Here is an 18640-nt window from a genome sequence, read left to right on the forward strand (position 1 = left end):
AGAGTACCCCGCTTGTACACCCCCCTAACTGACCTTGATCCGACCCTGTACACACCCCCCGCTTCCGGTTTCGGTTTCGCTCAATACACGTGTGTCGTTACCACACTCCGGCCTTCTCCCTTGTTCCACCCGACCTGTGCGCATGTGTGCTGTGTATACTGTGTGGATTCATTAATACCAGTCCGTATATCTGCACATTTCAGAACTGACGTGTGCCGTCCTCTCGAACGTCGAATACCGCTGACTTCCTGACATCCCACGCTACACAAACATCATTTCACCAGAAGGTGAAAATGGATTGGACTAACTCACTGTTAAAGTCACAACTTCGAAAACCCTATAGGTTTGGCGGAAATAATTTGGCAAAAATAATAATAATAATAGCCAGCGGCCACAAGCACAGTGATTACCGAATCCGTTTGCTTTTACCGCCAGGACATGGAAGCCGATCAAACCCACCAAAAGTAGCTCATTTATTCGGAGCCCCTTTGACATCACGATGCTCCTAGCTACAAGACCTTGCGGATGGAATAAAAGTTTTTCACGCCAAAGTGCTGCATTTTGTTGCGTATATGCTCAAACCAAAAACCATTTATAAATGGTAGAAAGTAGAGTGTACTCTACTTTCATATTTTGCCGATTACCAAATTTCAATATTCACTGGAGCAGTCATAACTCTAGCGGAACATCCTGGTGAAGAACTTTCTTGACATCACTGGGACCCCTGGACGCCTATACGGGGCTCGAAAGTTTGGCCGGTATTCTGTCTGTTTTAGTCCATCAGGGACATTTCGTAGGTTTTGAACATTAAATTCCATTGTGCGAATGAAAAATAGATTGGTAACTAGTAGGAATTCCCCCAGTGACCAACCGCCGACTGCGGAGAAAATGATTCGCTGCGTTGCGTCCTTCGACGCATTTGATGAATATAACTTCCAACACAAGTCGTCCGATTGTCTTCGAAACAAACGAACATTATTTTAACTTATTTATGTTTTCTCCTAGGGTCAGTCGACAGTCAATTTGCCGCTCCTAGTTTCCTTCCGAGAAGTTTGGTGTAAATCCAAAGAATTTCTATTTCTAGCGGGATTGCACATTATTCGACCCAAAACACTCATGCTACTGATAAGAAACGCGCTTTACGCGTTCCATACAGAGTGCCGGTGAACGTGCCAAGAACATGTAGTGTCTGTAATCCGTTGTCACATTTACCATTCTTCCTAAACTTGAACCACACTTTGTAACTGTCGTTCACATTGTATCGTGACGATTGTTTTAATGTTACTAATACACAATTTTCCGGTGCGACCTGCTGGCTTCTTGCTGAAGGAGGGTATTTACGCTCCATTGAACTGTTTGTTGACCAGTGGGACCAAATCTCCGTTTGTGTCAACTGTTGAACGTCACAATAAATGCATGTGACATTTTTTAGCCGTGAATAACTTTCCTACCGTGGAATATATCACGCACGCGGAACCATCTGTGGGAAATTCCGACAAGTGGATATTTCCTTTCACAGCCAGTTACTGCATTTGGATCGGTGTAGTGGACTATTGGATCTACACATTCGTGAGTCCCTATTTGACTACTCAATCCTTCCCTATTGTGATTTTGTGATTTTGTATTGGTTACTTTGCTTGTCAATTCATCCGAACACGCTGATAAGGTCCTAGTCCGCTACAAACAGTCCAGTTCAAAATGGCATCGATCACTGAAGCTATCAAAATTCCAACATGTAAACCGGAGCTCCACGTTTGAAAGACCTTTGTACCATGACTTCCCTGCTTACCGTTTTTACTCAATGAGCGATCGATCTGTGCACACCCCGACACTTGTATTCGTGGCTCCAGCTAAATTTGCACGTATTTCATGAATAATTGCACACAAAACGGTCGTTTTAGTCATGAACAGTAAGTCGAACAACATTTTTTCTCTCTCTTCGCTCGTTCATGGACACATCCAATCGTTTGTAAGATGTAGTTGATGTATGTAGTTGCGTATGTCAGAATATTTGTTCGGTTTGATAAAAATATCGCAAATTCACTTTTAGACGGTGAGTCGTATCAATTAGCACAAATCCTAGGCACAGTCCCATGAATCCTACAACTGGACGAATAAATATGGTCGAGAAAACTGTAAAACGTAGATCCTAACCTGCAATTTTTCCCACGGGACCTGTCACCGAAAGCAGCTATAAGAAAAAATTATGACACGACGAGGTGAGATACTTGAAAGATCCGAACTAGTAAAAATTAAAAAAATGTTTACAAGCTGTTTCAAAGAAATCTGTCCAATTTATTGTCAGGCTTATCTACATGAAGTCAGAATCGATTCTACCTGGAATTGTCGAGTCAGAGCTCTACAAATGGTTCTGGAAACGTCCTTGTCTTGTAAGGGCGTATGCTACTGATGAGGTCTGCGAGTAGCCTGTGGCCCTACCCAAACCCCACCCTGCTTCTAATGGAACGTGAAGTTTATTACGGAACATGTCGAACTTATTTGCAGTGTTCGTTTACAATTGCCTAATGGTCAATGAATATCCATGAATGTTTAGGCAGACGCATGAGAATGTTCGGTTTTTTAAAACTATGGTCATATGAGATGTTTACCTTCCTGTCCAATAATTTGCGATTGCTTAGTTTGTGTTTTCTAATAAACGACTTCGTGGCGAAAGGTTATCCTCTTTTAGCTGGCATTAAATGAGCACAAAAGACCGTGCCCTGAATTGTAGATCAGACAACCCATTTTCCCCATATTCTTATTCTGAGACCATTCACTGAGGTGTGCGAGCCTATGAACACGAGCGAATAGAGTGTAGCTTTATAACTGAACATCACGATGATACGTTTTCGTAATGCGCACTTAAACGCATAACGCACACTCAAGGGGACCGCCCGGTGAATCTGTTCGTTTATTCCAGTAGGTCGATTTCCAACAATCTCGTGTGTGCGAGCGACTGTATCGTAACTTCTAGTGTCTTATAGTTAGGGTATTTGTTCTTGAATTACCCACCCCTACACAGAACAATGCTAAGCTTCACTGCAGTGAGTTTTAGTTTTACGTACCTGTGCACTTCTGTCAATTTAGGTTGCTCTGTACCACCCGCCTGTATTCATTTCAAGCATACATTATCCCCGTTGCACTGTCAACCCTTAAAAAGATGACCTCATTCCCATTCACTCTCTGAAGTATAGAATCCACATACTTTAGTATGTCTCGTTTCGGTGTCTTTTTTCTTTTTGAGAAACATTTCGTATAAATGTCACTAAGGTCAGCAAGGAGATTGCATAGGTGTGTGCTCGCTGTCATGTCTGTTGTTTGCTGCTAAATTGATCTGTCAGAGTAAGCTAGTTCTGGCCCATACCAACGACTACACTTGATGGTTGACAGGTCGTGGCTGTTCCCATTTTGCCGCTGCTTCAAATTTAGTCAGTTTCCGCTGACCCGTCCGATTTACTCATTCAACATAATATTACATTCTTGTGCTACTGGTGGCCTTCGCTGCGGAGTTATTTATTAGAAAATACCAACTGAACAATTACAGACGCAGAACGGAAACATATTACTCGCATGTCTCATCAGTGATATCCACCGTTACACTGATATCAATTGGACGTCTGAAAGTAGGTTGCGAGAATGGCGTGTTTACGAACCGAAGTTATTATTATTCTTTATGAATGACACCGTGATTGTGGCAGGAAATGTTTGACGCTTGTGGAACTCAGAGTTAGGGGGTTAGCGGCGGCTGGTAAGATCGTGCCATCCAGACGTTCAAAGCTATGCAACTCTACCGCAAACATTTCACCCAGCTCGGGCTCTTGTGGACATCACTAAGCTTGAGTAACGGACATTTGATCACAGAATGACACTTGCGCGGCGAACCTTATCGTTTCCGGTTGAAAAGCAATCTTAGTAATCAATAGTTAGCTCACTCTCATTCAGGCTCCAGTATGCCGGGTGATTTCTAGTGAGATGTATCTTATATGAATGTATTCACAAATATGCGAAGTTTATTATATGTTCAATACATACTAGCCTTTTGAGAAGTTGATGAGCTTCAGGATTTCAGTAATCACTGCAAGTACTGGGCTTCAATATGATGTGGATGTGCTTGAGTGAAGCAAACCCAACGACCGTTTGAGTGTCCAAGTTGAAGGTCTTTTGTTTTTTCTAAGTTAAGAAAAGTATATTAAAGCAAAATATGTGCATTCCAGGTTGGTGGGGCTCTGTAGATGATTACAGTTTACGCCCTATATCTCAGCGCAAAGTCATTGAAGGCATGAAACTCTCACAACGTTACTGCATCCACTGCACTGAATATGTGAGCTTCATGGAGCTTCGCCTATTATAGAATACGAGAGTTTCGTTGGTATAATAATAGGAGATTAATTTTTAATCATGAAGTAAATTTGCTAGAACTGCGCGAATGCGTTACAGTCGGCTGAGCAGTGGATTATTCAACACCTTTATGAATCCATGTTCATATGTTTATGACCAGATAAGGAATGGTGATAAGCATCTTCGGTATCAACCAGTGCTTAGTGCGATTTATTTACTGTAATGCAGAGCGAATTCGCAGGATGCTTCACGTCAACGCGCTTAAGAGATTTAGTCAAACCAGTAGTGTTGCATTTACTTGAGTCACAAAGCCAAGCAATCTATACTGCACAATCGGAATACAGTAGTCCTGGACGGTCCAGGTGGCTTTTTGTGCCAATGTTCAAGAGGAAAATGTAGAAATCCACATTAAGTGAAGCCAGAAATGAAGGGAGACATATTAGGTACTCGCACAGATGCATAATATGTGCAAGGCTGAGTACAACTGTTGATTGCCACAGCCTTCGTCAACTAAGCCCGCCGAATAATACTTGAAGAGGGTAAACCTGGTTCGAAGTGGATTTCGAGCACCGAAATGTTTTGATGTAACCTGTTTTGGGCTAACGTACTACATTTGATCCTACGATATGAAAACGCATACCTTCGTTGGTTACCACGAGGTGCCTTAGAATCATTAGATTTTTGGCTCGTCGTCTGACCATTTCCCATTTATTGCAGCAAAATTTAGTAACCAGAAAATTCTGCAAGTGCAGATGGTACCACTATACACAAATTTCGAGCGAATTCGGATTTCTTCCATAAATCTGGACAAATTTTACTGACAGTAACTCACCGTAGAATGCAAAATGGTGTCCAAAAGACTTGAATCGAATAGGTCACTCAGGTAGTCACTTGACGTCACCGCCAGTAAAAGCAGTAAAACATGCTCGCAGACGAAGCGATTTCAAAATGATGAAAAAACCTAATGTGTTATATGACTGCGTCATACGTATTCGTTCCCAGCAACATCAAACCCCATATGCTATCATATTCCAAATGTAACGATGTTTGTTGTCCGAAATGGTCTCCATTCAATGTCATGTGCCAATATCCTTTGAATGACATTTTATCTACTTCCAGAAATTGTTGATGAATATCAGTGAATAAGCATGATTACGGAGGCACACTAGTGATGAAACCTATCTCCCCTTCGTTTGTTTGTCAGTATGAATGGTCACTTCTCTGGAGGGGTCAGTCCCACTTATTAGCATTCCAACCCACTAGTATTCTGTCTGACTGTTTTCGGTACGAGCTAGGTCGTTTCTAGTTCAGCAGTCTTTCTTTCGTTAGAAGGCGTTGTATCATGTGTACCGAATAACCAGGTTCATTTGAATTTGAATCATGTCGTTTTGTTTTCTAGGTGATGATGCAAACCGATACATCCATCCAGAGAGCCATGGTTGTGTTTCGATTACCAAGCTGGCTGTTACGGCATACTGTTAGCCTAAAGTAAAAGCGAAGGTTGTACTTCCTATGATGTTGGTATTGAAATGACGTACGGTAGGTTTCCATAGTCTTTGGTGTACGGTGATTTGGCCTTTTTGAGGGCAGTGTTTCTTGTAATATTCATTGTTTGCTCGTTGAAAATGCAGGCTGCTGGGTTACTACTGTGAATTAGAGGACAGCTAATTTGAAATTCGGATTTTTATATGGATATAAGTTCACAGTACCAGTGATATTGGGAGCTTCCTTTGCGTAAACCTCGACACTTTGTAAACGTGTGATAAATGAAGCCATTCCACGCCGACAAGTTGAGAATCTACTTCGGCCTGATTAAGTATCGTCCGCAATGCACACCTCACGAGCCCTCTAAGAATTCGGAACGCGCAACCTTCCGGCTAGCAGTTTCAGACCAAAACGTTCAGTCACCAGCAGCCTGATTAATTTGGACTTAGAATGGATGGAGCTGTACTCAACCTTCAGTCAGTAAATTCACAGCGTGCTGTCACGCGTTGAGTAACTCTATGAGTGACGATTACTCAAATGTAAGTCACCTTAATTCTTCGATGACCGACAGCTGGTTTACCTATCACAAGCAATAAAATCTCCAGCTGAGTAGTTGGAGAGAACGTCAAGCAGTTCGAAGACAATCAGAACTGTTGTCATCCTGCTTGCTGATAAAGTCGACTACGAACAACGCAAACAAGGCATAAGGTTAACTAAACAACCCTACCACGTATCGTCGTCTACAGAAAGATCAAACCCAAAATCTTCCGAACAAGCTTAATTGAACATAAAAAGGATCCAAAGATTATTGGCGTTCCTACAGCCTTCCGAAAGTATATGGGATAATATCACGGCGGCCAGCAGTTGCACCCCCCCCCCCCCGAGTTACGTCGCAATGGACGTTTCAAGGGAATTATGGGAGTAGTGAAATACATCATTATTTGACCATAGTACTCGCTTTGACATTACACGAATACTTTGGGATAGACCGAAAGAAGTTACAAGTGAAAAAGTCAAAACATCGGTCTCATTTGATCTAGGGTAAATTCATATCCCTAACAACGGTTTCAGAAGTAATGCTATATATTTCCGAGTGAACTTTTGAAAACTGATGACTGCCTGGAAGTATAATTTGAATACATCTAAAGGCCTTATAAACGGCATTTTCAGTTTCAATATAAAACACTCAGATAACAATGTAGAAACAGCAAAGGAGCCATTTTACTTTACGCAAGCTGGAATTTATGGATAAATCACCATCAAAAAGAACAAACAGGAACGAATGAGTCAATCAACAAGCAGCGTTCCTGGCGATCACAACGTTGCAAGTAAAAAAGATGTCAAACTGCTATTTTTGGATGCCGTTGTCACTAGCCTTCCACGTGGATGAATACAACCGAGGGCAATGCACAAGTATCAAATTCTGAACTACCACAGCAACTAATAGAGCTGCACTCAGAAAATGTTCAGATGAATCGAGGTACAGAACCACAACAAAATCCTAGGCCAACCAACAGAAACGCTTAGACAGACATCCTAAGCAAAATGTTACCCCGAGGAAATTTAGTTTGAAACCTCTTAGCATGTACAGTTGGGACAACTAATGTCATCCGCTGCATACAGTGCAAAAGTTGTGATGAAATCTTCGGGTGACAAATAGGGAGGAAACGGATAGAAGACGAGTTCTCACTCATCTTTGTCGATGGAAACCAGGAAGGAGACGGATTAAACTGCACCAGTGCCTACATATTAGTTCAGGCAGAAACAGGCAAATGGTGCAGATTTCAGATAACGTAATAAGCAGATAAATCGAAGATGATCCTCCCTAACAACCCAGGGACCAAAAGACCTCTCAAAGGGGGCGGCTATTTGGCACGCGAGGTACTAAATTAAAAAGCAACAGACCCAACATCAAGGGATTGGAAAATTGGGCCAACTCCAAGAAGGACAAGTATCAACGAACGAAAGGACGAAACAGATCAAAGAGCAGAACATGTCAAGAGAGGCTATGCAAATCAAACAATGCATCTCACTGAAAACTGTAGACAGAGTAATCCGAATGGAGAGTGAAAATTGCGACACTGAGCTGGATAAGTGACATATCAGTCGATTGGAAGACCAATCACAAGACAATACAGTGTTTGAGAACAAAGTTGGGTAAGAATCCACTCAACCGAATAAAGATGGCAAATAACACACTCCGTCCTACACTTCCCTCACCAGCGCTTCAGTCTCTTTCAGAGGTCAACCAGTCCACTTTCGATTTCCATACCAACGTTCTACTCATCTCACATGCAAGGGCCTTACATTCCGTCCCAGTGCCTCTCACACTTACAACCTCCTAATCATCCGCGTACCGACGCAGAGGTTACAAAAGGGTTTCAAGCTTATTTCAAGATAACGGCTGGCCCTAAAGGAAATTGAAGCGGGTTAATGGGCCTCCACCAAGTGTACGATTTTTGAGACTTCCAAGTGTAGCCGTTTGGTCAAGAAACGGAATGGTTCAGTGGACAGATACCTTATCCAGGAAAAAAGTGCGTCTCCATGAACTGCTCTATTAGAACAGTGGGCAAATTAGACTTGCAGTGTAAAATTGCTAAGGGAATGTTGGTAACCCAGCTTGTAGACCGCTTTTGTTCTGTTCTCTGAGCTGAGCAATCTGGTTGCAAACGCTTCGTCACCAATTAAGGGGTTCATCAGTAAGTAGTAAGTCAGCGGTGAGTCCTAGTGCCTTATACGGGGACGTTGAACAATTTTGTGTTTGTGCTAACATATGTGTTGTGCATGCGACTGGGAGTGAGCTCTGACTACAACTGATCGTTTGGAAGCTCGGTCATTTAGTTCTCTGATTGATCGGCATTAGGATAACCATCGAGTCTGAACTCATACTCATTGGATGTGAAATTTGACTTTTGTATTCTGAGGTAACGATTTCGGTAAACTTATACGTCCATTCTCCCTACGACGTGAGATTTTGTTAGTAATCGTTTGCCGTTCGTGTTACATTGATTGGGTCCACTTCAATATGTAAGTTGACTGAGTCAGTGACAGAGTACCATGTGTCTAGGGAATGTCTGGTTTGCTTGTGTTTCCATATACCAAGACATAACGGTTTTATAGACTGAACTTGTGCTGTTCGTGTACTTCTTTTATTGAAAACAGTGGTATTAAATCATGCCTTCAGAGTGCTGAATTGTGGTCTTTGTTCCCTGCAGATAATTTTCGTTATCTGTCCAAGATGGAGTTTGTGACAGTCCGGTCCATTAACTAGACAAATGACACTGTTTCTGGTCCTCTGACCTATCTCCCTAGGTCTTGATATCAAATTCCCGAGTTTTATAGACTCTGGTTCATGAGGATTATTTCTGATTTTAGGAGCAGTGCTCTAAGTTACGTTGGGTTTTGGACGCACAGTAAAACAATGCTTCCACTCCGGTTTGTTTATTACTACTTTGGTAAGGAATCCAAATATGGGTTACCTCATTAGAATTCCTTTCAACTGTTAATAAAATTATCAATGGAATTTGAAATATATATCCATGCGAAATCCAGGAGTTTGTTTATGCTTTCCCTTTTTTAATGCGTCCACTGTGTCTGAACAGTTCTGAAGTAATTCCATCTGGTTTTTTGGTGAGGTTGTGAGTGACTGACGTGTTTAAGGAGGTGAGGTCAGCAGATCGCAAATACATCCTTTCGCAAATTAAGTTCGTGTTACCTGGAGACCTCTAAACCTCACCTGAATCTCCCATTCGCCATATTCTTCACACATGAAAGCTTTCTGTCAAGTACTCTGCGTCCCAGATGCTTCCGTGACACATTACAATTTTTCCACAAGTCGAATCCTCTCCCAGCTGAGAACCACCAGCCACGCATAAGTAACACATGGAGTTTTTAACTGACGCCTCGAAACCTTCCTACGGATTCCACCATAATGCGACGCAAGGCATTCAGGGTGATGGACGAACATCCACGAGCATCCATGTACTGGATAGGTAGATCATGTTGGCATTCAGCCCACGCCACACTACACCACACCAGGCCTAAGAACACCACAACACCTCACGCCACGCTAAACTTGAAATCACCACGCCAACACTACAACGATCTGCTACTGCCCAACAGCGGTTTGATGTCGAAATTGGAAACCTGCTCCAGCCTCACAGCAAACGAGATTACTAATGTAGCTCCTTAATCTTCGGCAGCAGATCAGCGCGCTGGTCGCTCTATAAATGGTTGTTAGTGGCATGTTTGTGAAAAGCAGATGGGGGTATAGTTCCCTTATTGGACGTGAAATTTTTTGTCAGTTTAGAGTTCCGCTTTAGCAGAATTTGCAAAATTGTTCCCTTGCAGTTAAAGTAAAAATATTTGTTGCATGGTTCTTTCTCTTTGAGTGCGCTCTACAAACGGGATTCAAGAATGTGTGAATGTGTGAATACATTCTAGTAAGAGCGACAACCAGTGGAGGCGAAACCCCATGTTTGATTGTGTGACTTATCATGACTGAGAAAATCGGAATGGGACTAATTAGCATAAATGGAATCAAGTGACTTCAATCGTTAGCAGAATAAGACCACCTTCAATACCTTCCGTAGTTAGTGGATTAAGTATTTATTTTTTTCTCTGTGAACTCTTGATATTTACTGCTGGGCCACAGGCTCATGTGCTTTGTCCCGAAAATAATCCACTCCACCAGAACCAGGTTTGTCATTTCGAATGAGAACCAAGTTGACGAACTATTAGACATTCTGTGTGACTTTCTGATGATGAATGGATTGAGTAAGCATGTTACGCACATAAGTAATACTGGCGGGTGAACAGACCACTTTATTGTTACTAATACACCTGACAGATGAAAATAACTAGTGTGGACATATCTACTGCAGATTTGATGACAACTCAAATGCAATGCGAAACATATTAGCCATAATTCACTGTGTTGAAAGTGCTCAGAACAGTCAGTCCTACCGAACAGCTCTTTCGTTGTAGCTTTTTTATTTCTACCTTCATCGACTCAGTTAAAATATTTTTGCATTTATTTAACTGGATTCGATTTTCAGGATGGATTGCATACTTAATGGAAGTTATTCAATTGGAAAATTTCTTTCAGGACATCGCGCACATAGCTGGTTTTTTATTGAGGGGATACTGTGAAACTGATTCAAGCAAATCCCAACTTGATTGTGTAAATGTCTAATCGTTACTCAGTGGCTGCAACGTTATGCTTTAGAACTGACTTGTGACTTTTAACGTGGCTAACATTTATTCAACCTGGTGATGATACTGATGTGGGTGTCAGCCACTCAGTTATTGAAAAGGATCATTATTTCAAGTCCCCTCCATAAGACCGAGTCCAAAAGGATACTAATCTGCGAATTATCGAATACGTTTGGTGAAAAATTTCACATGTACTTACACAAGAATAATAGCTTTCAGAAAAGGTGAATATATTGGCCTACACTTCATACATATGGGGTAACTAACTCGCTGAAACATATGTAGCACAATTAACAATCTGCATCAGGTACGTTGTGTTCAAACTTCTAGCCGGGAGGTTACAGGTTCGGGACTTCCTGAAGTTCCGTGAGATGCGCACTCCTGATAATGTACAATGGAGATGAAACGGTTGTACAGTGCCTCTCAGCTTTCAGACATAGGTTGACTTGACTTGCAGGACAAAATCCATAGCAAAATCCATAATTATCCTCATACCACAAATCAGCATGGATGGTTGTGTTCAATTAAGCTGCAAAATGTCAACTGTGCTTGAGGTTCCGTAATTTTGACAGGCAAAGATTACTCTGAGGTCAAAAATATAATGAATGGGTAGGTTACACTTTCAATTATTGGAAGTAGAAGAATGGTAGCAAACTCGTACCGCATATACAGGGGATTGCGACACATGTAAGCTTCGTGCACCGTGTTTGTTTTCACTCACATCGAATGCATTTTACAAACTGTCCATGACTTCATTACTCAAGGGGGAATCGGACAATCATACATTTATGTCAAATGATCTACAGACAGCAAAAAATTATACAGGTGGATGTCAAGAATAGCTTCTGCATATTCGCACCGGAAGAAATCAAAGATATCTTGATACACTATTAGCGTCAAGCGTCATTTGAAAACAAGCATTATCGGAACAAATGGTTCAGAGATATAGTACAGTTGGTCATGAAATAGACAATGCAGGTAGAAAATCTTGGTGGCTCATTCGCCGGATTGGCGTCTTAATGAAATTCGATTTTCAAGCAGAGTGCTTAAGGGGCAGTCTTTTAGTTCACTTTTGGGTCAGTCAAACTGCACGAAATTCGAAAGTCTTCGACAAAATCTCAGTTGAGATTTCGTCCTGTTAGTGAGGCCAACCCATACGGCAACACGTGAAGCACTGTATGACAGTTTGTTCTTTGCTGGAAATCGTCAGCATTGCCCAAGGCAAATTTAGCACACCGTTGATTAAACGCTCATTACCAATAGACTGGGAGTTCAAGCTACTCTTCCGGAGATTGCGAGTTCGCTATCACCAGGAGTTTTGTGATCAGGATTCCCAGTAGCGGCTTTTCGGCATAGAGTGACTTCAGTTACAACGCAAAATCTCCTCACATTAACAACTGTGCTTTCCACTTCACTTGTAGATGTTTGCGTGGTTCGTAAAACTCCAATCCGGAGCTCTTCTTGCTCTCTACATACAGGACATCGTTAAGTAGCTACCGCACGTCAAACTAATACAAAACTCCAACGAGGAGTTTTCAAATTCAACCAGACACACAAGTACTTTAGTTGTTTTATGATCCGACTGCATTATCTTACTTTAAAAACTTACCTAACTGTCCAATAACTCTGCGGTGACTTAAACCTACAAGATTTCAAACCTGTTACCACATTTGTTTTGTGATGCAGTGAAAGATAATGCACCAGCAAACAAGCTCTCTACATTTACTGGTGAGGATCCCATATTGATATGTCCCATAATAACGAGATCTTGCACTCTGCTTCTGAATGCCGCTAGACTGGATTGTGCTTGACTTTTGGAGAGTACAATACGTTACTTCACTAAACCTCTCATTTGCAATGCTTCTGCTCACAGCCCTGAATTTTAGTGGAAGCTATTGTGTATTACTGTCGGTCCCATAGTAGAAGTGAAAGACCTATTACTGTCTGATTCGCTTCTGAGACACTCCGATAAATCAAGAGTCCTTTCTTGCATTCATTAGGCTGAAGAAAAGGCCAATGCTTTTGATTGAAAGGATGACACCCTGAGGCAGTGAAGTCAGGTACAGCTACTAACGCGATCCATTTCTTTGGGCATTAACTCATATCTACCTGTGACTGAAGTTGAGGTGATCATGATAGCTATAATATAAAACCTGCAAATTCTAAGCTTGGAATTGAATAGGTCAGTAACGGCGCACGGGAGTTCGAAGTAACAGCTTGTCCTGTTTTAAACCTCCATTCATCTGCAATCATAAACAGAGGCCGTCCATTTGGTGGTGCACAGGTACATATAACATCTAAAACTACCTTGTGAGAATATATATTGCAAGCGAAAGCAGCTCACCGTTTCATCAAGTGACAACTTAGGGGATTCCAGATTAGAAAACGTGTCTCATATCACGTTTAGGCTGTTTTGGTGGGATTTTTCACCTAACTGAGGATCTAAATAAAATTGTGTTTATCTCAGATTTAGGCGACCAGCTCCACTGTGCACACCTTCACATGCCTCCCCCGTTGAATCTCCTTTGCCCTTTTCTCTTCCTTCCTTTTTTCTTTTTCTTCGGCTATTTTCGTACCCCTTTCGTTTTCACCTTTTCCTTTCTCCTCCGCTTTGTCACCTGTGTTCTGCATCATCCCTCTCAAATTTCCGTTCTTCATTCTACATCACTTCTAACTGGTTATCCTTCTTTTCTTACCTGTATTCCCTCTCTTCATCCATCCTGCCTCCTTTCCATTTCTTCTCCCTCCTCCGCTAAGAATCCGCCTATTTTTTCAGAATAAATAGAAAGAAGCAACAAATTATGTGCAAAAATATGTAACAGTCAGAGTCCAGAAATAATCAGAAATGGCTCCGGCATCATTCAGTCGGTGAATTTTATGATAAAACCACGTGCGCCACAGAATAAATTCAGAAAAGGCATTTCCAGAAACGCTGCATCTGGATTGGTTCCGGAAATTCTTTTACGAAAGACTGGGCATTAGAATACGTGCGCTTTTGTACTGTTAGTTGCTCACCGTTTCCCAACCTACCAGCAACCAGAAGCATTGAGATTTCATGTGAAGCCATTTTGTAAGCAATACCCTTTGCAAGCAACGTCGCGTTTTTTGCTCACTAACAATATGTAACGCTCAGTCCCCAGATTGTGTGGGAGTTAATTTCTACTTCTCTAACTGCTGTTCACTTCCTTTTGATTTGACACTACATTTTCGAAAATGGTAATCCTCTTCGCTTTGAATTCTGTATCCTCCCGGAATTCGGTTCCATGTGAAAGCTGAGAACTAGCTATGCGGAAGTTGACTTCTTCATTTAATCATCCCACATGTCTTCTACCTATGTTAGATTTTACACAAGCGGTGAGTTCAACATATTCTTATTAGTTCCAACACAACACTTAGTTATTTGGCAAAAAGACGCAGAAATTTAGCGTCTAATATAGGTCGGTAGTCATCAAAAACACCATCTGACACTATTCATGTAGCTCGCTTCCCCTTTTTTAACAGTACAGAATGAGCTGATGAAGGACAGGTCGGCAATTATCAAAATTTACCACAGTATCACTAGTTGGCCAACAATAATCATTCGTAAGTTGGGAGCGGTCCTGTATCACCTTAATTCACTTTGCACACGCCTCATTTCATGAAATGATTGTAAGTTATATGCAAGTGACGCAATATAGTGAATGATTGTAACCCGTTTTGGGTCAAAACAGTGTGAACGAAAAAGAACACCCCATTCTATAGCAATATACAAGGGACTGGGTAGTTGTTTTTCAAGTTTGATCTCCTTTGAACTGGAAACCAAGGGAACGCTAACAAATATGTGAAAAATGATACAGTCTGGTACAGCAGTTATATCATCTTATGAGCCATGCTGTACAATACATGTATACATGTGTGTACATAGGGAATCATGTTTCAACTCCCTATTGTTGTCCGACAGTTCCTTGCGTTTTCGCCCATGGGTGTTATTCCATCGGGTAAATTTATGATGATTGGGGCTTGCGTATCCATCAGATCTAGCGGCGCGTTGGTCGTCACATCTAGTATCAAAATAGTTAAACATCTAGGTGACCACAAAATACGATAAGGGTGTCAGTCATTCACGTTCTCTTGTATATCATACATATATAAATACATGCGCATATATATAAATGTTGAAAAAAGAATTATTGGATTTGGGTTCATTCGGTCACTGTGTATCAAATAGTCCGGGAAACGATTTGCTGACATCAGAAGTGCACAAATCACTATGTTATGGGTTATTGTTCATGTGAAATTTTCTCGGACTACCTGCTGGATTTGCGCATCATGATAAAAAGAACACGTTCTCCTAGTGCGCCCTTACACGCACAACACCACTAGGAATAGACATTATCCAGCATTATTCAGGGTTTGTTCCAGCAAGCAGTCTGACTTCCAAAACGTTATGATGCACTGACAAGCGTACTGTGATATCTAGTAATCTATAGTTACGGGCGCGTTATTCTTGCATTGTCCATATATACAAAGAAACTGATCATCCATACTGTGCTGAGAATTTTTAGCTCCACGCGCTCCTGTCATTCTTGCTTTTTCGGTACAACCTTCATATGCTCATTTCAAGCTTACTTTATCAAATAACCGTCAACCCTCAAAACAGCGCGTTGATTTCGTCCACGCATTGAAATACACGAGCTGTTTTGCTTTTATTTCCGCCGTTCGATTGTCACGTTTTTCTTTTACATAAACTCCTGCCTAAATGTGGTTTGAGTAAGAAAAGCTACCTCATAAGGGTATGATCGCTATCTTGTGAACTATTGCACCACACAGGACGATTTTACGTGCCAATAAAACTGCCCTCTCACGGCTAACCGATTCTGGCTCCGAGGGCAGTTACACTTGATGTCTGATAAGTCAGAGTGGTTATAATTCTTACAGTTATGCTTGACCTTCATGCACTCGTCCATTGACAATCTGCACGAGATTAAGACAAACTATTAATAGTGATCCTCTGATTTCATTCTGAAGACAGACGTGTTGGCAAGCCCATGTTATCGTTAAAGCATATAAACGAAAACAGGGTTGAGTTCCAGAATTCCGGCCCTTCCTTTTTCAGCTCCTCGTCGCCTTTTGGTGTTCACAACCAAACTTGTTTACTCAGACATGCTGTATTTCCGTTTCATTTCATTGTTACATGCAGCTAGAATGCACTTCCAGAGCCATATTTTTTGCCTCTTCGCAACGGCCTCTATGACCAATGGGGGTTAACTTGGTCCCCCAGAAATCTTGACTAATGTGCTGATTAGTTACGGAATCTGCTAGAAACCACTAACACTTTTGGGATTCGGAATTTCACCTGATGATTTCTGTAACAGATGTGGTTTTTAAGAGGCCTTTTTATGTATTGGATATCCTTGAAAAATATTTTTCCCAGTCCCAGCGTGTTGACCATTTTGTGCGGAATGTTGGAAGCATTTATTTAAACTTAACATTTTCTATAGAGGAGAACGTCGGTAGCTCAGGTAGCGTAGATGGTCGTTGGCTTGTTCGCTGAGCTGGGCAATTTGGTTGCAAACGCTTCATCACCAATCGAGGTGGCATCATCAGTGCGTAGTTGTGTGTAGCGGTGGGTTAGTGGTTGTGCGTTCAGTAGTGTTACGTGTGTGTTGACATACGTGCTGGTACCCGGGGATAACCTTTGACCGCGATTAGTTATTCTGTCGGCCGTTTCCCCTGGTTGTTCTTTTATCCCGTGTCCTCATCCGCCGATGCACACGTGACCTTTGAAATTGGCATCCATCGCCGTCGTAGTCTGGTCGGTGTTGGAGTGACCTTTGTCCTTCCGAGTTCCGTTGTGACCTTTATTGATTTGACTCCGAGGTGTTCCTTGTTTCTTCGTTTGTTAATCTATTATTCGGTCCTCCTTGAGTGCTTCGGTTGCGATGTTGATCTCTCGCACGTAGAGGTGCGTAAATTGGATCCAGTTCGATGCACCGGTTGATTGAACCTGCCGTAGAGTACCATGCCTTCCGAAATTCTCTTCCGTGTCGCGTGCCTCCGTATGCCAAATTTTTTGCGTTTTCCAGATTGAATTTGTGGCCTTCTTGGTCCTCAGGTATTGATATCAAGGACAGGGGGTCATGCCTCCTGATAGCCACGTTGTGTTCCTTTATTAGTGTACATAATTTTCTCCCAGTTTGTCCAAGGCAGAATTTGTTGCAGTCGGACCAAATACTGAAATACAGCAGCAATTATCCATAAACCACAAAGAAGAGCTGCGTCCAAACCTTGTTCAAGAGGGCGGAGACACACTGCAGCACCACAGAACTGCGGAAGAAGGAAGAAAACTATCTATACAGAGTGTTCCAGAAGAATGGATATCCAAGGAGTTTTATCAAGAGAAGCTTGAAGAGGAAGACATCTCAACAACAGCCAAGAACAAGCCACCAGACGGTTAGTCCTGCTTTACATCAAGAATATATCAGAACTTGCGACCAGATTATTGGCTCAAAAATGAATCTTCGTGGCCCACAAGCCGAATACGACCCTGAGGAAACTAATCTCTAGACAAAGCCAAGAAGAACAATGTGATATACCAAACCGACTGCAACGACTGTGTGTGTGTATTTTTTTTGTGCTTCAATCAGGGGGTGCGAATCTTGAACATGAGCTCAGACATGGATCCATATTGACAAGTCAAACTCACGGGTCGGCATTCTGGTGGCAAGACTGGCCGGTACCCTGTTCCATGTTTACACCAGAAGCTACTTTCCAACCGCACCTCAAAAGACTCACTGACCAATCAGTGATAGCAATAACTTCTGGAGCTCTAAAGCTCTTGCCATGTTCATAGATCCCTGCTTCCTAATAGACCATTGCACTGAAATTATTGAAGTAATATTGTTCCACGTGAATCCATCAGTGGGAGTTCAAGACGCTTTGTCAACACGAACTCAAGAGCCTACTAAAGATGTCTGTATTCGGCCAACTCTGTAAATATTTCCACAGAACGTTTGGCCAGCACAGGTCTAGCCAATTTTCGCGGGATAGTTAAAGGAAATATGCATCGGATGTTGGAAGCTTTCACCGGCATTTACTTCCAGAGCCAGTGTAAAATAACTAATTAAAGGTCATCTAAGACTGAGTAACAACGAGCTCGCCAATGGCTATTTTCAACACCTATTGCGATTATGATGAGTGGCAGGAATCCAGGAAGCCGGGAAACCGTAGGAGGTGTTCGTTTGCTTGTTCGTTGAGCTGGGCAATTTGATTGCAAACGTTTCATCACCAACCGAGGTGACATCATCAGTGCGTTATTGTGGAGCGTAGGAGTGCGTAGCGGTGGGTTGGTGTTGTGCGTTGGGTAGTGTTGTGCGTGTGCTAATATACTTGCTGCTAGCAGAGGATGACCTTTGATCGCGACTGGTTGTTCGGTCGGGCGATTCCATTGGTTGCTCCGTTGTCCTATGTCCCCATTACATTGAAAAGTCCAAACAACTGCTAAATGACACCACGACCTACAAACCAATCGATCATGACCCAACTTCAAACATCATCAATCGGATCAACACGACGCAGTGTGTCTCCGCCCTCTTGAACAAGGTTTGGACGCAGCTGTTCTTGT

The 18640-nt window shown here is 42.0% G+C and overlaps 2 protein-coding genes across 2 annotated transcripts in view; one reads left to right on the forward strand and one right to left on the reverse strand.

Moving 5' to 3' along the window:
* Positions 1-13695, reverse strand: part of T265_11125 (hypothetical protein) — a gene marked incomplete at both ends in the record, with an annotated part of 30953 nt that extends 17258 nt beyond the window's left edge. The window contains one exon of the mRNA XM_009177693.1: positions 13534-13695. Within this exon, the coding sequence (XP_009175957.1) occupies positions 13534-13695 (162 nt within the window). The remainder of the gene's footprint in view (positions 1-13533) is intronic.
* The window catches only part of T265_11124 (hypothetical protein), a gene marked incomplete at both ends in the record, with an annotated part of 22957 nt that overhangs the window by 3168 nt on the left and 1149 nt on the right, over positions 1-18640 (forward strand). Inside the window, one exon of the mRNA XM_009177694.1 lies at positions 17213-17469. Coding sequence (XP_009175958.1) covers positions 17213-17469 — 257 coding nt within the window. The remainder of the gene's footprint in view (positions 1-17212; positions 17470-18640) is intronic.

Source organism: Opisthorchis viverrini, assembly GCF_000715545.1.
Source record: "Opisthorchis viverrini unplaced genomic scaffold opera_v5_447, whole genome shotgun sequence".
NCBI classification, from domain to species: domain Eukaryota; kingdom Metazoa; phylum Platyhelminthes; class Trematoda; order Opisthorchiida; family Opisthorchiidae; genus Opisthorchis; species Opisthorchis viverrini.